Genomic DNA, 25,000 nt, shown 5'->3' with positions numbered 1-25,000 from the left:
CACTGGTGGTATATAGTGAATAGGAGGTGTGTGGTTTAGTACTCACCCACACTGCACTGGTGATGTTCTTTAGGAAGGTTGTAGCTCAGTGTTTAATTCATTGGACTTTGGATTGGTAGGTCACACGTTCAAATCCCATCACCACCGAGCTGCCATTGCTGGGCCCTTGAGCAAGGCCCTTAACCCTCCCCTACTCAGTAGTAAGTTGCTCTGGATAAGGCTGTCTGCCAAATGCCATAAATATTTTTGTGGACTATACAGTAAATAGGATGTGTGTGGTTTGGGACACGCCCACAGTGCACTGATGATGTGTTTATATGGATGTATATAGTAAACGCTTCCCACTAGCGGCTAAATTGTGAATTACAATAAAATGATGTAGTCTATGTAGTGAACATGGTGTGTGGTTTAAGACACGCCCACAATAATATATATTTTTTATGTCTAAAATCTTTGGATTCTCTCTTTTCTCTTATGACACACACACACACACACACACACACACACACACACACACACACACACACACACACACACACAAATTAGTAACTTATAGAATCTTCAATTTAATTCAGTTTCATTTAGTGTTATTAAGGTAATCGCTAATGAGTGAGTCAGTGGTGATGGTGGTGATGGAAAAAATACTTAAAATGTTCTGAGGAAAAAAATCTTCAGAGGAACCAGACTCAGAGGGGAACCTCATCCTCATCACAGAATGTCTATTCATTACAGTTCCATCAGTGTTGAGGAGCAGTGTTAACTGTTGGAGTTTAAAACTAACAGTGTGATCTTGACTAATGCTGGAGATTTATTATTTGTATTGTTTTTATCAGTTGTGGCACATCAACACAAATAAACAACTAAATAACTGAACAAATAAGTGAATAACTGAAACGTCAAGAATTAAAAACAAATCACTTCTTCTTCTTCTTTTGGCTTCTCCCATTAGGGGGCGCCACAGCGGATCATGCGTCTCCACACCCCTCTGTCCTCTACATCTGCCTCTTTCACACCAACTACCTGCATGTCTTCCCTCACCACATCCATAAACCTCCTCCTTGGTCTTCCTCTTTTCCTCCTTCCTGGTGTCTCCATCCTCAGCATTCTCCTACTGATATACCCCATGTCTCTCCTCTGCACATGTCCAAACCATCTCAATCTCACCTCCCTCACCTTGTCTCCAAAACGTCCTACATTCGCTGTCCCTCTAATAAACTAATTTCTAATCCTGTCCATCGTCGTCACTCCCAACAAACATCTCAACATCTTCAGCTCTGCTACCTCCAGCTCCACCTCCTGTCTTTTACTCAATGCCACTGTCTCTAAACCATACAACATCTCAGGTCTCACCACAGTCCTATAAACTTTCCCTTTCACTCACCGATACTCTTCTATCACAAATCACTTCTGCTATCACTCTTCTCCACCCACTCCACCCTGCCTGCACTCTTTTCTTCACTTCTCTAACACACTCTCCATTACTCTGCACTCTTGACCCCAGGCACCTGAACTCCTCCACCTTCTCCACCTCTTCTCCCTGCAACCGCACCCCTCCACTGCCCTCCCTCTCATTCATACACATGTACTCTGTCTTACTCCTACTGTCTTTCATTCCTCTTCTCTCCAGCGTGTACCTCCACCTCTCCAGGATCTTCTCCACCTGCTCACTACTCTCACCACTAATAAAAACTAATCACTAACACACTAATTCCACTGTGTACAGTTTAAATGTCATGCAAAAGGAAGGCCAGGGAGGAGCCCCAGTGGCCAAACTTGTGAATACCATTTGAATTGTGTCATTATTTAAATAGACACTAGAGGGCGGTGTTTATGTTTATTTTTATGGTGCTGGTTTATGGTTATGGTGAAATCAGACTGGGGTTTATTACAGTTCTAACGCGTTCTCGCGGACTTCCCGTTGGCCTCCTGCATGTGGTCTGTTTATTGCTTTATTAGATCGAGTAAAGTTGGTTAGATGACAGATGCTGAATTCGAGCTCGGTGTAGCCTTTTTAGATGTTTTAGTGAAATAATTTCTTTACCTAATCAGCGTGATAATACAGTAGATGATTCCCTGTATAGACACCTGACATTTCCACTATTTCCACCATGAAATTTGTCCTTCACTTGAACTATAAAATCCAAACCTGTTCTACACAAAATGTGCACAGTCAGCTCTATGAAGTTCTGCTTTACATTGATTAGAGTAGAAGATCTCCTGCTATAGAGCTCCAAACATGTTGAACACCTTTGGGATGAATGTGAACACTGACTGCACCCCAGACCTCCACCTTCTCACCTTCATCACTACCTGACTTTACTAACACCCTCGTAGCTGAACGAATCTCCACAAAGTCCAGTGAAACATCTTCCCAGAAGAGTGGAGCTCATTATAACAGCACATGGGAACTAAATGTGGAATGAGATGTTCAAAAAAGCACATATCAATTTTATGCTCTAATAGACATCAATCCCATCATCAGCAGGTTTTTTGTCAAGACAAAGACAAGAATGAACTCAGTGAGGTTTAGACGTGAGCTGATTGAAAGATTGTTGTATTTCTGAACATTTCATAATTGCACAGTGGTTAAGGTTTAGATGGTCAGGGGTTCAAGCCCCAGGACTCTCCTGATGTTGCTGTATCATGGCTGCCCCTGTGCTCTGACCCCAATTTCTTAAACAACTGGAATATACAATATATCTGTTGGCGGCTCGATCCCAATATCGATAGTATTGATACCAACGTAGGTATTAATATCGGATCGAGACTATCCTGCCGAGATCAACATTTTAGTTGAAATTTCTTGAATCTTTGTTTAAGTACATCGCTCCTGTTCATTAAAGAGAAGACAAGTCTCTCCTTTCATATCTCCATTCCGTCCCACATGTTGCTCCTCTCCTGCTCTGCTGGGTTCAGGTGTTCTGTAATCACGTGATCTGTATGAGAGATGGCAGAAAGAAAGCGCAGCGTCTTGTTCACTGCAGTAAATAAAAACATTGCAAAAACTGCATGTTTCTAGAAAGTCTATTCGCTACTGTTTCAATACACCAGCACATAAACCAACACGAAAAAGCGAAGTGCGAGGTCCAAAAGAAACGGAGAGAGAGGAGGCAAATCCTTCAGCCAGACAGATTTGAAAGCACAAATCACAAAATGTGTTCATGAAAATGTATTCTGATTTAGCACATTTACCGCTACATATCACATTTTGTCCTCCAGAGGTCAGTATAATCCAGACTACAGATCAAGTTCCTTGTGTAATATCAGAGTTTACCAGCAGAGAGCGCTGTAAGCAAATCATTGCCTTAGCTATGAAATTGAACTCCTTCACCCCTAATTAGTGTTTAAAAAATTTTTTTTATTGTTTATTATTTTTTATATAACAATTTATCCATCAATAATGTTTTAATGAAGGGTAATAATTATTAGAACATCATCATATTCCACAATTCAAAACACAACCATGAGTCACAGAATTGAGACAGCTGTGTAATGGAGGAGGTAAAAGAGATGTTCAGATGTTTGGATGCTGATGGTGTTTAGATCACTAGTCATGTTCAGAGCAACAGCGTTCATTAAAGCAGAAGAAACATCTCCGTCTCTGAAGATGCTAATGAGAAACTTATGAGTTTTGGATGAGAGCAATGACTTTCAACCTTTTATATAATTAAGCAACAACAAGATGAGGTTATATTGCCATGAAAACACACACACACACACACACACACACACACACACACACACACACATGTGTGGGAAGCACAGGTACACTTGAGAAGAATGATGATATCAATTTCCAGCAGATTGGCTTTAGGAAGTGTGTCTACATTTCCTTATAAAGTCACACACACACACACACACACACACACACACACACACACACACATAATGAAAGTTTGAGCTGCATTTTTGTTCATGCACTGTATATAGTTCTCTCATTCCTAAAGAACGCTTGCCTCCAGGAGCCATGTGTAAGCTTGTTCCCTCTCTCTCTTGCCCTTCACTCTTCTGGGAAGATGTTCCACTACATTTTGTGGAGATTTGTGGAGATTCATTTAGGTATAAGGATGTGTGTTAGTAAAGTCAGGTACTGATGGAGGTGAGAAGGTGAGGAGGTCTGGGGTGCAGTCGGTGTTTACATTTATCTTAAAAGTGTAAAATAGGGTTGGAGCTCTATAGCAGAAGATCTTCAACTCCAACCCATGAAAAGCAGATCTTCATGGAGCTGGCTTTGTGCACAGGTGCGGTGTCATGCTGAAAGAGGTTTGGGTCTCCATGTTCAAGTGAAGACAAAATGTCATGCTTCAGCATCAAAAGACATCAGAAACGATTGTGTGCATTCAACGTTTTTAAGGAAGAATCACATATAGCTGGAAAAGTCAGTCAGAATGCCCGCAAAGTAGAAACAAATTCCAGGAAAGAATCTGGAAAATGGATTCCTGAATAGAGAGCATTTTCTGTAGAATTTGAAAAGTGGATTACAGAAAGGTTGTGCTTCAAAATATAACCTGGAGAGAAAATAGTGACGAATGGATTATGCAGAAGGATGTTCCACACATTCTCACATGAACATAGGTTCTATAGGGATGTTCTGGGCAGAGATTCTGGAATAAATGTTCTACTTTCCAGGAATATGTTCTGGAAAGTAGATTCAGAAAGATATCACTGGCAATGCAGATTTACAATTTACATTTACATTTGCAGCATTTAGCAGACGCCCTTATCCAGAGCGACGGGATATTGGACAATATGTCCTGTAGAAGGGGGTTTTGGTCGGAAGACTTTGAAAAGTACAATTTAGAATATAGGTTCCTGTTACTGGGCAGGAACTGGTTCCAGAGAATGTGTCAGGGATGGTCTAGAAAAAGGTTCAGGAAAATATGTTCTACACCAAAACTTTATATTGTAGAAAGTAGGCTGATCTGGTGAATGTTAAGTTCTGGTGAATGAATTCTTCTACTCAAAAACCATCTGGAAACCTCGGAAACCTCTGCTTGACCTTGAACACCAGGAACCTTCCTCATGTATATGCAGCTTTTAGAGATTTCATTTCATTCCACTCATCTCTCATCTGGACTGTGATGGGACGAAGGCATGATGGACGTGTCCAGAGTGTGAGTTCACCAGTTTGAGGAAGAAATTGTGTTTCAGATTGAAGAATTTTCCTGAAACAGTCCGCAGTCATTATTCTCCTTCTGTCTCGCTCTCTCACATGCTGATCTGCTCGGGTGAAGTTTCACAAGTGACTCATCCTCCTGATGTCGAAACCTCCTGTGGCTCTGCGGGACTCTGGAGACGTGTGTGTGTGTGTGTGTGTGTGTGTGTGTGTGTGTGTGTGTGTGTGTATATATATATATATATATATATATATATATATATATATATATATATATATATATATATATATATATGTGTGTGTTTGTGTGTGTGTGTGAGAGCACAAAACTCTTTGTCACAATCCCTAATATATTCCCAAACACTCCTAAATAATGGAAATGTTTAATCTTGAATGTCGCATCAAAGCGTCTGCAGTAATCTTTTACTTCATCTTATATAAGTTTTAATGCTACATCTAATTGTGTGTGTGTGTGTGTGTGTGTGTGTGTGTGTGTGTGTGTGTGTGTGTGTGTGTGTGTGGTAATCATAGCAGGAGCTCCATACACATTCAGATCACAGTATCTCATAATAACAGTGTTGTTTCAGATTACACAGAAACGATCAGTTCCTCAAACACAGAGAAAACCTGCAGAGTCAGATGAGTTTTATTCTGAGTTTTTAGAATGTAGCTATTACAGTAAATATGTACACATTACATTAAGATATGTTACATGCACCAAAAATGTGAACAGAATATTTTTTGAAAAGTATAGAACATAATTTCTAGAAAAGTTAATTATTCTAGAAAAAAAATATTATTAAGGACAGTGTTTTGTATTGGAATCTGTTGATGAATTATGCAGAATATGTTCTGGGCAGTAAAATCTAGAATAAGGTTTTGGAAATTAAATTGTGAAACAATTTAGGGTATAGGTTTAACAGGTAATAATAGGTTCTAGATGTCTTCTGGATATAAATGTCTTCTGTATATTAGAATCTGGTGTGTACAATTAGAAATGTAGATCAGTGGGAAAACTTTTATACAATAGATTTTACCAGTGAGAATCTTAAATGTTCTGCAGAGGTAGACAATATACTATAGATTATGTAAAGTAGTTTCTGTCAAGCATGCTCTGGACAGAGATGCTTTAAAATGTACAAGGATTTAGAAAAGTTCAGAATCATAAAAAAAAGTTCTGTATATTCTGAAAAGTGTATTATGTAAATGTTGTCTTTTAGAATATACTCTGAATAGTAGCGTCTATAAAGTAAATATTGGAGAATGTGTCCTGGACAGCAGGGTTCTAGGACAAAAAGTTTTGGAAATGGAACGAGTTTATGTTCTAGACATACGGTTTTATAAAGTGTATTCTAGCCAATAAAATCTAGATTATAAAAATAGATTCTATAAGATAATGCAAATATTAGGTTCTTGTAACTGGAAGGTACAGGGGTCTAAAGAATTGTTTTAAGAGTGGTCTAGACATAAATGATAAAGAATAAGAACTAGACAATAGATTCCACCAAGGAGAATTGGAAGTGTAGGTTCTAGAAATGTTCTGGATAGAGATTCTTTAAAATGTATCAAGAATCAGAAAAGAAAATCAGAAAAATAGAATCTGAAATGTTGATTAAGGAAAGTTTTTCTCTCCGAATATGTTCTGGATAGTAGATTCGGGAAAGTATAATTTGGAGGTTAGTCCAGAAGCAGGCTCTGAAATTTGAAGGGTACAATTTAAGATAAAGGTTTTAGAGAATGTGCTCTGTTTGTTAAATCAAAATCTTGTTTGAATCTCTCAGAGACTTAATTGTATGTTTTAGATACAGTATAATTTGCTAGATAGGATATTCAGAGAGGAAAAATAAATTCTGGAAAAGAATACTGAATATTTTCTATAGAATCTGGAAAGTGGATTGTGGGAATTATGTCTTTTAGATTATGTCCTGGAAAATAGAATCTGGAACATTTACTGAAGAACTTACTGTGCCTTACTGTGTCTATACAGTAAAGTCTAGAAGTTGGATCTAGAGAATATATTCTGGACAGCAGATTCTGGAGAATATGGCTAGGATATTCCAGAATGTATTTGTAATCTATTCTGTCTATTCAGTAGAATATAAAAATTAGAGTCTGGAAGTGGAGACCGTCTCAGAAGAAGATGGGGATGTTGAATCAATATCACATGTCTCTGTTTTATGGATCTTTGTGGTGTATTCATAAACATATAGAGCAGTTAATGCAGCTATTGATTCAATAAAGATGGAAGAACATCATTACACACACATATGCCTGGACATGGACACACACACACACACACACACACACACACACACACACACACACACACACGTGTATGACAAGTGTTGTGTTTTGCCTCAACCTTCAACTTTTCCTCCTTTTTTGATTCTGTGTTTTATAAATGTTACTTGTTTTTTTTTTTTTTTTTCACATTTGCAAAAACTCTAATATCTATTATTGTAGCCTGACTTTCTTTATATATATATATATATTATTTTTTATTTCACTTTAAACTTTACTGTAATTTTTTGTGAAAAACTGCAACTAAGCATTTTCCAGAAGGGATCAATAAAACATTCTGATTCTGATTCACTCTGACAGCTGATGATGTCATAATGAGCTTTACAGCAGCAGTTCATCTGCATTCTTTTCTTTAACTTTGCTTTCCCACTTTTTTCTTTTTTTCAAAGATATTAGTCTTCTTTTCTTCATTTATTTATGTATATATTGTTTGCATTTTCTTTAATTATTTACCATCTGCATTGTGTATTTTTATGTATTTATTTCTATTTATTAATTTATTTACTTATTTATTATTTTTATTTCTTATTTTCTTTCTTTCTCCTATCATTTGTTTATTTCTTTTCTTTTTCTGGCTTTTTTCTTTCTTACTCTTTTTACCATCAATTATTTATTTATTTATTAGTTAGTTACTTGGTTTTTTGCTTTATTTCTTGTTCCTTTCTTTTATCTTTTCTTTCCTTTTTTTTATCCCTCTTTTGACACTTTGATGTAAAAACCAAAGAAATCGCCTTATTTTATTAATTAAACCACAGCTGGGAAACAGAACGCAAATAAGACGTAATGATAACAATGAAATGCAATACTGTGCAAAAGTATTTACCCCCCCCCATTTAATGGTGTTTTTATATTTTATATTCTTCAGAGAGAGAGAGAGAGAGAGAGAGAGAGAGAGAGAGAGAGAGAGAGAGAGAGAGAGAGAGAGAGGGAGAGACAGAGAGAAATGGATGGAGGGATAGATAGATGGATGTGCGTGTGTTCAATCTTGCTGTCGTGACACAGCTGTCCTCTGTGATTGGCTGCAGGCCATGAGAGACCTTCAATCTGATTGGCTGGTGGGCAGCAGCAGTGTAATCCCAGCTTGTAATGTGTTTCCTGTTGTAGCACACCTGATTTAGTTTATTCACACACACACAAAGACACACACACACACACACACACATACACACACACACAATATAATACAGTTAGTAGGTAATAAACATTGTGTGTTGCTGTCATAATGAAACACTGAGAGACGCTGTGTTGTGTAGTCACATCATTACACCTCTGACTGTTACCAAATGCTGATACTGTACACTCGTTCCTAAGCTGCTGTAATACAAACCTAATCACCTTCTTCTGGTCAATCAGGACAGCGTTATGGTTTAAACACTGTTCACAGTAGAATCACACCACAGTGCTCTGTGTTCCTCAGAAACATCAGGAGATGAGCTGGAGGCCCTGCTTTAGCATTGCAGTGTCACGTATAATTGTGAAAACTCTGTTTTTGCTGGGATTAGCTTCGTATTCACTATAGAATCCGAGCGTAATGGGGAAAGTATTGCAGATCACAGCTCGGGGCGATGAGGAAACCATGAAGAAGTGATGATGCGAGCAGCAGCAGAAATGTGATTTGGTTTTTAAATCATCCTTAAATTCTTTAACCACGCTCGGAAACAAACGGCGTTTTGATATTTTGCTGTAGAAGGGCAGAGGAAGCAGATGGGGCCTTCAGAAATGACCTGAGTCAACTACACACACACACACACACACACACACACACACACACACACACACTCTTGACTCTCCTGTAACAGAGCTGCATTACTCAGATCCTGTATAGCTAAAGGGTCGGTGCTAGATTAGATTGTTCATGCTCTGGATTCTGATTGCTTGCAGGTTTATATTAATGCGTTATCGTTGCTATGGTAACACAATGGCTCATCGCAGGTAATAATGAATGTGTGTATTCGAAAAATTGATTTTCTGTTATAGGTTTATGTGAGATATGGTCTCCAGTTTCAGTCAGACATTAGGCAGTAACTTCAGGACAAAGCAGGAGTTACCCATAATGCCCTGAAGGATACATCTCGAGCATCTCGAGCATATCTGATTAGCAAGAAACTAGCGACGGAACTAGCTGAGCTTAAACTGTTCGATTTTGTCTTCTATTTTGTTTTCACTTAAGTTAATATCTGGAACTACACACACTCATCACCTCCATCACACTCACCTGTCCCCCCACCCTGGACGATTTGGAAGTTCCCAGTGTCCCCCCTGACATCTCCATGGGAACCGGAGAAAATAGTCAAACTTGAAGAGCAGTGTGTTATTTTTAGTTCCTTGCGCTGCAAATTTGTCTCGACTCACAGCAGGTGTTAAATCGCTCGTTACTGCTGAAGGGCTTCTGTTCCATTTCCATAAACGTCTTACACCACTCAGCAACCGACACCACATCTGTCCACGTTCTCCCATCATCTATCACGTCCACGTCCAGGTGTTTTACACATTTCCTCCATGACATCTGTCATAATAACATCTTCTGTGTCCAGCGGGTGAGGTCAGTTCATCTTGTCACTCCACCATATTCACACCTTTACCTATCTCTTATCATTTCTTCTCCATCTCTATTTGTGTGTCCATAATGATTCTGTCCACGTACTTTCATTTCTAACTTTTATATTTTTCTCCTGTCTGTTTTGTCAGTCCACTATGTTTGTCTTATTATTACTGTCTTATTCATCTGTTCAATTTTTCCCTCCGTTTGTCTGGACAACAAAATGTCCACCAATACTTTGCTCCTGAACCTTATATTTTCAGCCCACATTATTTGGTTTTCTCATCACTGTCCATTGTGCCTGTCCTCCAATATCTGATCATTAATCTGTCCAATAACACACTATATCAACAAAGTTTTGGGACACCTGTCTTTTCCTGCCATTTGTGGTTCTTTCCCAAACCACGAAGTTGAAGGAACACAATTGTACAGGACTCTTTTGGAAGCTGTAACATGACATTTCTTCTTCACTTGAACATTGTTCCAGCATGACGATGCTCCTGAGCACAAAGCCAGCTCCATGAAAATCTGCTTTGCATACGATGGAGTGGAAGATCTCCTGCTATAGATTTATATTTATCAGTACCTGACATCGTTACCTGAATTTACTAACACCCATATGTCTGAATTAGCACAAAGCTCCACAAGCACACTCCAAAATCCAGTGGAACGTCTTCCCAGAAGAGTGGAGGAACCGATAAGAGCAAATTGGGACTGAATGTTGAATGCAATGCTCAAGAAGCAGATACCATACTTACAGAACTTACACTTACCAGGTGTCTGCAAAACTTTGGCAATATAGTGTATATTGTATTACGTTTCGGCTTATATGTGTCCATTTAGTCATTTTCAAATTTCACTTTGATATATTTTGGTTTTGTCCATAAAGAGACAAAGACAGAGTTTTAATTTGTCCATAAGGAGACAGAGTTGAGAAACACCACAGAGGACAAGAACGGACTGAGAGCAGCGTGACCTTTATGTCCACAGGAGGTGCAGGTGAGACGACCCTGAGAAACCTTTGAGATTGAGTATATTGAATACTGAGATGAGGGCGTGGTCAGACTTCCACACAGGGGTGTGTATGACCCCTGGATATCTCAGATGTTACTCATGTCTCTGCATTTATACAGTGTATTGTTTAATATTAAAGCCACAGCAGGTGTTAATTGCTTCTTAAGGATCAATAATTACCCCTCATCTGTACAAAACTGTGATCATCAGCACACACACACACACACACACACACACACACACACACACACACACACAGAGTTCAGTTACATTCTGCCCAGTTCTGGATTCTGATTGGTCCGAACATGTTGATTATTTTTTATAGGTTAATATAAATGTGCTTATTAGAATACGTTTCTATAGCAACAGCTCGTTCAGAGGGACTCTGTAAACAGGTGAAGTGACGTGTGTAAACACATTATGGTGGCGTTTCCATAAAGACGTTTATGTAATGTATGGATGGCGTCTCGAGTGTCAGTGTTTTGTAACAGTCAGAGGTAAAGTTTCCAGATCACACCTCATTGGACATGTAGGCAGGTAGGTGGAGCTGGATCAGGTCAGACTCCACCCCCCCATTGATTTGTAGTCTGGCTTGCTCATCAGGGACAAACTTACACTTATAAAGAACATCTTATTCAATTTTATCATCACATTATCTGTGTAAAGCTGTTTTGAGACAAAAAGCACAATACAAATAGTCAAGTCAAGTCAAGTCAAGTTTATTTGTATAGCGCTTTTCACAACAGACATTGTCTCAAAGCAGCTTTACACAAATCAACAGTGATGGTGAATGGTGTGAATTTGTCCCTGATGAGCAGCCGTGGCGACTGTGGCAAGGAAAAACTCCCTTAGATGTTATGAGGAAGAAACCTTGAGAGGAACCAGACTCAAAAGGGGAACCCATCCTCATCTGGGTGACATCAAGAGTTTGATCATAAATCTTTCAACAATACAGAACACTGGAGAGTGAGAACTAACATGATTACTGGAGTATAAGATTATAAGTAATGTTCTTTCTGCAGTCTTAAACAGTCTATATGGTTAGTAGCTCCGAGTTTTATAAGCTCAGCATTTGTGATCACCACAGATCCAGCATCAGCTTCTCCATGCCAGAGCCTTTAAACACTCCAGGAGGTCCAATGTCAAAACTCCACACATGTAGCGGGATCCAAATGGCACTGGTACGTCTCTAGATGGTTCAGGATGTTTGTGAGTTCGGCATCTACTTTAAAGGTCCGTAATCATCACGAGGTGGGAGGTGACTGAGCTGGAGCAACCTCAGGATGCCTCGGGATGGGGAGAGAAAGAGAAGCAGTGGAGAGGAATTAGCGTAGCTGCTGTTCATGATATTAACAGCACAAGTTGATAATGTGCATGTGATCAGATGTTCTGGAGCACAAGGTTATGATGTGATGTGTGTTATGTGTAGGCTTTGCTAAAAGATACGTTTTAATCTACACTTAAATTGGGTGAGTGTGTCTGAGCCCCGAACACCGTCAGGAAGACTATTCCAGAGTTTAGGAGCTAAATGTGAAAATGCTCTACCACCTTTAGTGGACTTTGCTATTCTAGGAACTACTAGAAGCCCAGAGTTTTGAGATCTCAGGAGCGTGGCGGATTGTAGCGTGTTAAAAGACTGGATAGATACACGGAGCCAAACCATTTAGTGCTTTATAAGTGAGAAGTAATAGTTTGTAGTCTATTCAAACTTAACAGGAAGCCAATGTAGGGACGATAAGATCGGGGTTATGTGATCATATTTTTTGACCTTGTAAGAACTCTGGCTGCTGCATTCTGGACTAACTGAAGCTTGTTTATTAATGAAGCAGGACATCCACCTAGTAACGCATTACAGTAGTCTATTCTGGAGGTCATAAACGCATGGACGAGCTTCTCTGCATCGGATATAGACAACATATTTCTTAGCTTAGAAATATTTCTAAGGTGAAAGAAGGCTGTTTTGTAACCTGATTGATGTGATTTTTGAAAGACAAGTCGCTGTCTAAAATAACACCCAGGTCTTTTACCGTTGAACTAGTGGTTACAGAACATCCGTCTAAATGCAGGTTGAGATGCTGGAGCGTCTGTATACCAGTTTTTGGGCCGATGAGCAAAATCTCAGTCTTATCAGAATTTAAAAGTAGAAAGTTATGGGTCATCCAATCTCTTAGTTCCTTAACACACTCAGTCATCCGGGTTAATTGAGCTGTATCGCCTGGTTTAGATGAAATATATAGCTGAGTATCATCAGCATAACAATGGAAGCTAATTCCATGCCGTCTAATAATATTTCCTAACGGAAGCATGTATATTGTGAAGAGCAGGGGTCCTAGAACTGAACCTTGCGGCACGCCATAATTTACTTGCATTAGCCTGGATAGCTCTCCATTCAAATCTACGAAATGGTAACGATCGGACAGGTAGGATTTAAACCAGCTTAATGCCTGTCCCTGAATGCCGATGTAATTTCACACAAACAAACATGAATGAAATTGAACAGTTTGAGTCTGTACAGTAGGCCGAGCTGGATCATGTGTTGGTTACTGGTGTTTGTTGTGTGTGGAGATAGAAAGAGCAGTAGGCTGACCAATCACAGTGTGGCTTTCTGAAGAGCACAGAGACAAAAGTAAGTGTGGGAAGAGACAGTGATGATGGGAGACACTGAGGGTTGGAGACCACAGTGATGATGGGAGGAGGACACAGTGATGGTGGGAGGAGGACACAGTGATGGTGGGAGGACAACACAGTGATGGTGGGAGGAGGACACTGTACTGGTGGGAGGAGGACACTGTAATAGTGGGAGGAGGACACTGTGAGGGTGATAGAAGGACACAGTGATGGTGGGAGGAGAGAGTAATAGTGGGAGAAGGACACAGTGATGGTGGGAGGAGACAGTAATCGTGGAAGGAGGACACAGTGATGGTGGGAGGAGGACACGGAGGGTGGAAGAAGGACACTGTAATGGTGGGAGGAGGACACAGTGATGGTGGGAGCAGGACACAGTGAGGGTGGGAGAAGGACACAGTGATGGTGGGAGGAGACAGTAATGCTGGGAGGAGGACACTGTGATGGTGGGAGGAGACAGTAATGGTGGGAGAAGGGAACATTGTGATGGTGGGAGGAGACAGTAATGGTGGGAGGAGGACACTGTGATGGTGGGAGGAGACAGTAATGGTGGGAGGAGGACACTGTGATGGTGGGAGGAGACAGTAATGGTGGGAGGAGGACACTGTGATGGTGGGAGGAGGACATTGTGAGGGTGGGAGGAGGACACAGGAGGGTGGGAGGAGGACACTGTGATGGTGGGAGGAGACATTAATGGTGGGAGGAGGACACTGTGATGGTGGGAGGAGACAGTAATGGTGGGAGGAGGACACTGTGAGGGTGGGAGGAGGACACTGTGATGGTGGGAGGAGACATTAATGGTGGGAGGAGGACACTGTGATGGTGGGAGGAGACAGTAATGGTGGGAGGAGGACACTGTGATGGTGGGAGGAGGACACTGTGAGGGTGGGAGGAGGACACAGGGAGGGTGGGAGGAGGACACTGTGATGGTGGGAGGAGACATTAATGGTGGGAGGAGGACACTGTGATGGTGGGAGGAGACAGTAATGGTGGGAGGAGGAGACAGTAATGCTGGGAGGAGGACACTGTGATGGTGGGAGGAGACAGTAATGGTGGGAGAAGGACACAGTGATGGTGGGAGGAGACAGTAATGCTGGGAGGAGGACACTGTGATGGTGGGAGGAGACAGTAATGGTGGGAGAAGGGAACATTGTGATGGTGGGAGGAGACAGTAATGGTGGGAGGAGGACACTGTGATGGTGGGAGGAGACAGTAATGGTGGGAGGAGGACACTGTGATGGTGGGAGGAGACAGTAATGGTGGGAGGAGGACACTGTGATGGTGGGAGGAGGACATTGTGAGGGTGGGAGGAGGACACAGGAGGGTGGGAGGAGGACACTGTGATGGTGGGAGGAGACATTAATGGTGGGAGGAGGACACTGTGATGGTGGGAGGAGACAGTAATGGTGGGAGGAGGACACTGTGAGGGTGGGAGGAGGACACTGTGATGGTGGGAGGAGACATTAATGGTGGGAGGAGGACACTGTGATGGTGGGAGGAGACAGTAATGGTGGGAGGAGGACACTGTGATGGTGGGAGGAGGACACTGTGAGGGTGGGAGGAGGACACAGGGAGGGTGGGAGGAGGACACTGTGATGGTGGGAGGAGACATTAATGGTGGGAGGAGGACACTGTGATGGTGGGAGGAGACAGTAATGGTGGGAGGAGGAGACAGTAATGCTGGGAGGAGGACACTGTGATGGTGGGAGGAGACAGTAATGGTGGGAGAAGGACACTGTGATGGTGGGAGGAGACAGTAATGGTGGGAGAAGGGAACATTGTGATGGTGGGAGGAGACAGTAATGGTGGGAGGAGGACACTGTGATGGTGGGAGGAGACAGTAATGGTGGGAGGAGGACACTGTGATGGTGGGAGGAGACAGTAATGGTGGGAGGAGGACACTGTGATGGTGGGAGGAGGACATTGTGAGGGTGGGAGGAGGACATAGGGAGGGTGGGAGGAGGACACTGTGATGGTGGGAGGAGACATTAATGGTGGGAGGAGGACACTGTGATGGTGGGAGGAGGACACTGTGATGGTGGGAGGAGGACACTGTAAGGGTGGGAGGAGGACACAGGGAGGGTGGGAGGAGGACACTGTGATGGTGGGAGGAGACATTAATGGTGGGAGGAGGACACAGGGAGGGTGGGAGGAGGACACTGTGATGGTGGGAGGAGGACACAGGGAGGGTGATGAGCGCTGGCTGTGATGCAGTAGGACTTACGCGGTTCCGTGGAGCGCGTGCTCTCGCGCAGTGGGAACAGAGAAGAGGGATGGTGCGGCCGCGCGCTGCTCGTGCACAGCATCATCCCCGGCACAGTGGAAGGATGAGAGAGACACGGCGCTGACGCGGAGCGCCCGTCCCTTTTCTCTGTCTCTCTCAGTGTCTCTCTCAGTGTCTCTCTCTGCGTCCCGCGTCCCTTCCCGCATCAGGATTTACCTCTGCGCGCGGGACTAAACTCTGTCACACCGCTATGATTTTTGCGGACATGAGCGCGGGGACGAGCGCCCCGAAGATGCACCCGCCCAACGGCACGCGCTTTTACACCTATCAGGTAAGCGGGCGGCGGTCACGGCGTCATAGCGGCGTTATAATGCTTCATTCATTCCGCACCACCATGCACGAGTTCCAGGTGCGAGATCGGACCGGAAGTGCAAAGTGCCGCTTTTTATAGGCATGAAATCCGTGATGAACTTCTTCCCTGTGATTATCCTGCTCGTGCATCTGTGTACAGTACATCATTTCATCTCTCTCTCTCTCTCTCTCTCTCTCTCTCTCTCTCTCTCTCTCACACACACACACACACACACACACACACACACTGCTCACTAATGCCTAATAGTTGTAAGGGAGATCTGATCTGAGAATTATGTGTGTGGGGGGATCTGGACTCTTTCAGCGTTTATGTAATTCACAAACAGCAAATAAATAATGCACCACAACACACACACACACACACACACACACACACACACACACACACACACACACACACACATATATATATATATATATATATATATATATATATATATATATATATATATATATAGTAAATCTTCTTCTTCTTCTTCTTCTTCTTTTCTTCTTTTGGGGTCTCCACAGTGGATCATCCGTCTCCACACCCCCCTGTCCTCTACATCTGCCTCTTTCACACCAACCACCTGCATGTCTTCCTTCACCACATCCATAAACCTCCTCCTTGGTCTTCCTCTTTTCCTCCTTCCAGGTGTCTCCATCCTCAGCATTCTCCTACTGATATACCCCATGTCCCTCCACTGCACATGTCCAAACCATCTCAATCTCACCTCTCTCACCTTGTCTCCAAAACGTCCTACATGCGCTGTCCCTCTAATAAACTCATTTCTAATCCTGTCCATCGTCGTCACTCCCAACGAACATCTCAACATCTTCAGCTCTGCTACCTCCAGCTCCACCTCCTGTCTTTTATATATATTTATATAAATGGTAAATAGTATTTAAATATTCTATGGTATATTATAGTATGGTATATATGGTGTATACACAGTAAATATGTACATATTTGGTGTTTATAAAGTGTGTATATAGTTTATATGTATATATTGTGTTTGGTGGTGTTTGGTGTATATAGTATATGGAATATGGTGGTGTGTGTAAGTTGAAAATATAAATTATGGCTTCTATTATTTTGACTAATTTATATAAAAAGCATTAACAAAAAATGATAATAATGATCATAATGGTGATAGTGATGATGTTGAAGATGATGATTTTGTGATATTATGATGATGGTGATGATGATGATGCTCCTGATGATGATGATGATTATGTTTTGTTTTCATAATAATATAAACCACACATTGTGTGTGTATATAAATATATACTGCAGGGTTGCCAGATGTTTTCAGTTTGTTTCACTGGAAAAGCCTGGCAGTGTTTTTTTTTTCCCTCCTGAATTATGTAGCACTGAGTGTTGAATATTTATACCTGGAGGTTGATCAGGGTTCAGAAAATCAATTGTTTAGCTGTGTGAAAATTAAAACACAGTCTCTGGTTTAATACTTTCTGTACTAATAAACCCAGCAATGGTGATGTAAGGGGCGGAGTCAGACGCATCATATGCAAATTAATAAATGTTTATTCGTCAATCGTGTCTGGGGTTTATAAACGGGGCACGTTATAAACGTTTCCTGTGTTTACAGGCAAAAAACAGAGAAACGTAGATGTTTGGAAGGGCGTGGTCATGTGACGGGTTGGAGGACATGTCTATTTTGCATATTTATAGTATCACGATTTTCTAGATGAAGTTTTTCACTGTTATACTGCCACGTCTTTGGCACGCATACATCGACCTTTGATTAAGAGGGTCACATGTTAACCCAGAGCCATTCAGCTAACGATTTCCTGATAGACAGGAAGTATTACCTCACCACAGGAAATCGTCCTGATTGGTTAGCATTTAAATGTTTTATAGTTGATCATAGACCTGAGAATATTCCCACGGTGTCTGTTTATAGGACCGGTATCGGAATGTACGCTAAGTGTGTGATATTAATTCCTGTGAGATAAAAGTCACTTACGGACACTTTAATATGAATATAAATTATATAATAATGTTTATATATAATGGTGGTGTTGTATTGCTCTCTTGGTGTAATCTTTAAAGGACAAAGGAAGCTCTTTGACTGTTAATTAAGTCACATACACACACACACACACACACACACACACACACACACACACACACACACACACACACACACATATTGATTTTCGTCCTCTTGTAAATTCACCCTGCTCTGTAGCGCATGCATGGGAATGAAGCTGTTTTCTCATCGGAGATCGATCGGCGCTCGGGTAACCAGCGATGTGGTTTTCATTTTCAGGGTGAACGACTGCCTTCATCCCTTCATCTCTTCATTCCTTAATTTTTTTCATCCATTCATCTCAACATGAGCATTAAGAACGCAAAGAGCGACAACACGACGCCGTAAAACCTTGAATAAACGATTTCTAACGATTTCTTTCGTGCTAATTGCTTTGATATCATTTCAATTAGCTTGATGCTGCTTGTTAACCCGAAACGACTGCTGAACACACACACACACACACACACACACACACACACACACACACACACACACACACACACACACACACACTAATAAAACTGCTAGCTTTATTAACAAAAAAACGCTAAAATGCAGAGCAGCATCAGATGTTCTTGTCTCGTCTCGTCTCGTCTCATCTCGTCTCATGTAATTTTGTCCCCTTTATTTTGTCTAACCCTGTTTCGTTTTGTTTTGTATCTCTGCTTAATCTCAACCCATTGACATCTTCTTTTGTCTTATTTTGCCCCATTCTGTCTCCTCTCACTCGGCCTTGTCATCTTGTCCTACGTTGCCTCGTCTCATCATTTATTGTCTTTTAGATTTGTTTGTTTTATCTTGTCTCATCAACTTGTTTCTATTCATGTGCTTTTCTTATCTTGTCTCATCTCAACTCATCTCGTCTCGTTCTGCTTGTTTATTACACCTTGTCTCACACTGTCTCACCTTGTCTCATCTTGTCCAATCCTGCCTCATTTTTTCATTCTGTCTCATTTATTTATGTCTTTTCCCAATGAATCTTTTTTTTTCTGTTTAAATTGTGTTTAGTTTGGTTCACCATCATATCTCATTATGTCTCCTTTCCTTTGGTCTTGTTTTCGTTCCATTTTGAGCTCTAATGTCCTCTCTCTCAATCCATCTCCCTCTTCCTGTCTCAACCCATCTCACCCTTTATCATCCTATCTCATTTTGTCCTTTTCATTCAGTCACATCTTCTCTTGTGTTTTTTGTTTGTCTCATTCTGTCATCTCCTATATTGGCTCCTCCCACCCAATCTCATTTTGTCTTATCCCATTTAGTGTCTTGTAATACTTTGTTTATCTCACTGTCTCTCTCTGTATGATTTCATTTCATCTCCCCACCATCGTATCTCCTCTTGTCTCATCTCACTTCAACTCATCCCATACTATCATGTCTGGTTTAATCGCATATTGTTCTTAAATATCTTGTCCCAACTTGTATTATATTATTTACTTTTATCTCACATTGTCTCATCTTGCCTCATCTCATAAAACTTGCCTTATTTAATCTCATTTTGTTTTATTTAGTCTTATCTCATCTTCACATCTCATCTTGTCTCATCATATCTTGCCTTGTTTCATGTATTTTGGTCTCAACTTGTCTCATCTTATCTTCTCATCTCATCTTGTCTCTTTTTTGTCTCACCTCATTCTGTCTTGTCTTTCCTTCTTCTCTCATCTTCTCCCCTCTCATTATTCACATGTTCACACTTCTGAGCATGTAAATGATGTAGTAGCAATACCTATAAGCTATAACACACACACACATACACACACACACACACACACACACACACTCACACACACACACACACTTTGTCATCTCATTACTTCTTTGTTTCAGCCTGTCACGGTTGCTTTGGTGTTTGTAGCAGGAGTGTGTGGTGTGGTGTTGTTATGCAACGGCAATCATTATAAAGGAGATGGAGGAAAAAGCCCTCACACACACACACACACACGCACACACACACACACACACACACACACCTACACACACACTCATACACACACACACACACACACACACACACACACACACACACACACACACACACACACACACACACACACACACACACACACACACACACACACACACACACACACACACACACACACACACACACACACACACAGAAAATTGATTAAACCAATTATGTAACAATGACATTAGATCGGGTTAATCAGCTATTAAAGGGGGTGTTCTCAGTCTCAGTGAAGGAGGCGTGGCCTCTGTGTGTTCTGTCAGTCTCAGTGAAGGAGGCGTGGCCTCTGTGTGTTCTGTCAGTCTCAGTGAAGGAGGCGTGGCCTCTGTGTGTATCTGATCAGTCTCAGTGAAGGAGGCGTGGCCTCTGTGTGTTCTGTCAGTCTCAGTGAAGGAGGTGTGGCCTCTGTGTGAATGTTATCATTCTCAGTGAAGGAGGCGTGGCCTCTGTGTGTATCTAGACAGTCTCAGCGAAGGAGGCGTGGCCTCTGTGTGTTCTGTCAGTCTCAGTGAAGGAGGCGTGGCCTCTGTGTGAATCTTATTATTCTCAGTGAAGGAGGCGTGGCCTCTGTGCGAATGTTATCATTCTAAGTGAGGTAGGCGTGGCCTCTGTGTGTATCTAGACAGTTTTAGCGAAGAAGGTGTGGCATCTGTGTGTGTCCTGTCAGTTTTAGTGAAGGAGGTGTGGCCGCTGTATGTGTCCCATCAGTTTTAGTAAAGGAGGCGTGGCCTCTGTGTGTCCTGTCAATCTCAATGAAGGAGGCATGGCCTCTGTGGGGGGCGTGGCCTGTCAGGCGTGGTTCAACATTTTTATTTCAGGTTTGCTTTTTCTAAGAAGTGAATTTCCAGGTTCAGCATGTCAAGTGTTGAGTTTGTTTGTTGAGTGTGTTTGTGTGTCATGAGTGTTCTGTGTGTGTAATCAGTGCTGATGTGTGTAAATCTCTGAGGGGCAGATGGCCTATAGTTCTGACCCACTTTGGTGGATTTCACACTGATTAAAGGAAAGAGGGAGTGAGGCGTTCTCTCAGTGTTTGTGTGTGTGTGTGTGTGTGTGTGTGTGTGTGTGTGTGTGTGTGTGTGTGTTTGCAAAGGTTTAATACAGTGTGGTTGCTTCTATAGCTCTGTATTTTGTGTATCACATTCTTCTTTGTGTTCTCTTGTCGGCAGTGACTGGAGGAAACGTCCTGCTGTACACCAGCACACACTGAATAATCCAGCGGTGAAGGAGTCACAAGGTCGAGATGTTCATCTCTTTATCTGACTTCTGTTTTGTGATTCTTGTCATTTTCTTTACTTTGCATCAGTTTGGTCAAATTGACCACGGTTGTTGTTTTGGTTTTGGTTGCTGTTTGCGTTAAACTGTTTTAATTGGTCAGAAATTCAGCCTTTGGCAAATAGAAACTCTGGGTGAGTGTAAGCAAATTTCACAGAAATAAAGTGTACTGGGAGAACATTGAGAACATTGTAAAGTGTGTGAATGTGGAGAAAATGAAAAAACTGAATCTAAGGAACATGGATTAAACAGAGAATGTGGAGAACACAGAGAACACAGGAAATGTGGAGAACACAGAATGAGGAGAACAGTAAAAATAATAAGAACTTTGAGAACCTTGACAACACAGAGAACACTGCGAACACAGAGAACATTAAGAACATGAGAACATGGAAACATGGAAAACATTGGGTCAATTCTGAATAAACATGTAGCCATTTGGGGGTGTAGTTTAGCAAAAGTTTGATACAGGAGGTGGGGTTTAAGGACGGGCGGGGGGCAGCTGATGAAACAAGCTATCTAAAAACATGATGATATTTAGGTCTTAACATAAAATGCTCTGATACCAACATCTGATTACAAGTCATTAAAAAAAAAAAAAAAGTTAAAGATGAGGAAGTCCAGAATGTTCCTACAGTACAGTAACTCCAGTTTCATTTCAACTTAGCAGGACGAGTTTGGTGCTAGGTGCAGACTTTAGTGTGGTGAGATAAATATCTCCAGATGAGCCTGGGGGAGGAGAACTAACGGCTCTTCTGTTCCAGTATGGTTTGTTTGCCAGTGTGTGTGATTGACAACGAGGGACTCGGGCAACAAGACAGAGCTGAACTGAAGAGAAACAAATCATGTTTACTCCATGCTAACTCGTGTAACTAGCTAATTTCACAAACACATTTTCGTAACTTTCTGTAGAAGTATTGGTGATGAGTATTGAAGCACATGAAGCTGAAGGTTAAGTGTGATCAAAATGAAGTAATGTACAGTCAATAAACAAGGAGAATGTGGAGTGTATGTAGAATGTGGAGGACATTGAGAATGTGGAGAAAATGAAGAATGTATAGAACATTGAGAATCTGGAGAACATGGAGAATATGCAGGACATGTAGAATGTGATGAACATGTAGAATGTGGAGAACATGGAGAATTTGGAGAACATGGAGAATGTATAGAACATTGAAAATGTGGAGAACATGGAGAATAAAGAACATTCACTTTTAATCACCACATTATCTGTGTAAAGCTGCTTTGAGACAATGTTCATTGTTAAAAGCGCTATACAAATAAAAATTAATTGAATTGAATTAATCAGAACATAGAGAATGTAATGAACATGGAGAATGTATAGACCATTGAGAATGTGGAGAACATGGAGAATGTGGTGAACATGGAGAATGTGGTGAACATGGAGAATGTGGAGAACATGGAGAATGTGGAGAACATTGAAAATGTGGAGAACATGGAGAATAATCAGAACATGGAGAATGTGAAGAACTCCACTAGTGTTTAAATGTTTAGATGTTCTACAAGGTGATTTGAGACGTGGCCTCTGTCAAGGGGAAAATTAAATCTAAGTCTGTCCCTCGGGTCAGTGTGTGTGTGTGTGTGTGTGTGTGTGTGTGTGTGTGTGTGTGTGTGTGTGTGTGTGCGGTGTCTGGAAAATGCCGTGGTTAATGGAAAAGCCTGAGGATGAACATTCAGCAGAGAGACTACTCGAGCTAATAATGCTGTAAAACTCGGCCTGTGAGACAGTTTTACTGCCCTCACAGCATAGGCGAAGGAGGCATGGCTTCTGTGATTGATCTTTAGATATTAATGATGGAGGTGTGGTTTCTGTGCATGTCTTTTACATCTTAATGATGGAGGTGTGGCTTCTGTGCATGTCCTTTACATCTTAATGAAGGAGGTGTGGCTCCTATGCATGTCTTTTACATGTCTTATTGAAGGAGGCGTGGCCTCCCACTGTCTGTCTGTCCTTGTAAAGCAGTGTAGCCTCACTCGGTCTGTTGGGCTACTTTATTTAAGAAAGGCATGTCTGTCATAGAGAGAGAGGCATCTGCTTTGCACACCCATACATGCTTATTGAACATACTTTTCAAACCCTTTTTTTCTGGGAAGGCATTCCACTAGATCTTAGGGTGTGGCCTTGGGAACTAGTGCATTTAAATACATGAGCAGTAGTGAGATCAGACACTGATGTGGTGATGTCAAGGAGACTCCAGTTCAAGTTCCAGTTCCATTTCAGTGGAGTTGAAGATTTCAGGGCTCATCACAGAAAAACACCATGTCTTCATGGAGCTCAAGATTGTGCAAAGGAGCATCATCATGCTGGAACAGTATTTGGGCCACTTAGTTCTATTTAGGGGAAATTGCTACAGTGTACAGAGATGTTCTATCTCATTATAGTATAGACATTCAATACCACCAGAAGGTCAACACATTGTGTTCAGGTGTCCATATACTTTTGGCTAAATAGTGAAATGTAGTGTATGTGAGGGTCTGAATTTAAATATTGACAATCATACAAAAAAACAAGCTTAAAATCCACACTGAAGGACAGCTGGTTCTCCTCTGGATGTCAGGGGATCATGGCATCAATTGTTTGTGTGTTGTGTGTGTGTGTGTGTGTGTGTGTGTGTGTGTGTGTGTGTGTGTAGGATTAAGAAGGAAGAGTGTTTGGCTCTGCTAAAGGGCACAAGGGACCCTCAGCATTGGCACACTTCAGGCCAAAGCAATTACTGTGGAGAGAGATTGGATTAGCCGTCTTTATTCAGCTCCCTCTCTGTGACTGTCCTCTCCCTCTTTTATTTTCCACCAAAGCTAAAACAGTCAGGAGAAACCAAACATGGAACATACAACTGATCCATCTCTAATCACTGAGACAGTTTTCTGCTTTTTGTTTTCATTCATGGAAAAAAAACACTCCATAGGACTGAAACCCTTACAGAATCAATTAGAGTCATACAGGAACAAGGTGACCTGGGAACACTCTAACAAATATGGGCACTAGGAGACCAAGAAACATGGGGAGTGGTAGCTCAGTGGTTAAGGTGCAGGGTTACTGATCGAAAGGTTGGAGGTTCAAGCCCTGGTATTGCCAAGCTGCCACTCCTGGGCCATTGAGCAAGAGGACTCTCTGTGCACTGTGTTTTTAAACCCTAGGGGACCTAGGAAGACTACCACAAAGGCAGAAAATAGGGGACCTAGGAAGACTACCACAAGGGCAGAAAATAGGGGACCTAGGAAGACTACCACAAAGGCAGAAAATAGGGGACCTAGGAAGACTACCACAAAGGCAGGAATTATGGGACCTAGGAAGACTACCACAAAGGCAGAAAATAGGGGACCTAGGAAGACTACCACAAAGGCAGGAACTAGGGGACCTAGGAAGACTACCACAAGGGCAGAAAATAGGGGACCTAGGAAGACTACCACAAAGGCAGAAAATAGGGGACCTAGGAAGACTACCACAAAGGAAGGAACTAGGGGACCTAGGAAGACTACCACAAGGGCAGAAAATAGGGGACATAGAAAGACT

The 25,000-nt window shown here is 41.7% G+C and overlaps 1 protein-coding gene across 6 annotated transcripts in view; it reads left to right on the top strand.

Moving 5' to 3' along the window:
• Positions 1 to 25,000, top strand: part of ppfia2 (PTPRF interacting protein alpha 2) — a 97,750-nt gene that overhangs the window by 21,939 nt on the left and 50,811 nt on the right. Inside the window, exon 1 of one of the 6 annotated variants that reach the window (XM_046872899.1) lies at positions 14,925 to 16,150. The exons of 4 other annotated variants lie outside the window; for them this stretch is intronic. In XM_046872899.1, the coding sequence (XP_046728855.1) occupies positions 16,070 to 16,150 (81 nt within the window). In that variant the 5' untranslated portion in view covers positions 14,925 to 16,069. Of the gene's footprint in view, positions 1 to 14,924; positions 16,151 to 25,000 lie in introns of those variants that run through there. One more of the 6 variants, XM_046872900.1, reaches the window with a different exon arrangement.

Source organism: Silurus meridionalis, chromosome 18 (assembly GCF_014805685.1).
Source record: "Silurus meridionalis isolate SWU-2019-XX chromosome 18, ASM1480568v1, whole genome shotgun sequence".
Classification (NCBI taxonomy): domain Eukaryota; kingdom Metazoa; phylum Chordata; class Actinopteri; order Siluriformes; family Siluridae; genus Silurus; species Silurus meridionalis.
Note: the sequence above shows the minus strand (reverse complement) of the source record. Positions and strands in the feature narration are given on the sequence as shown.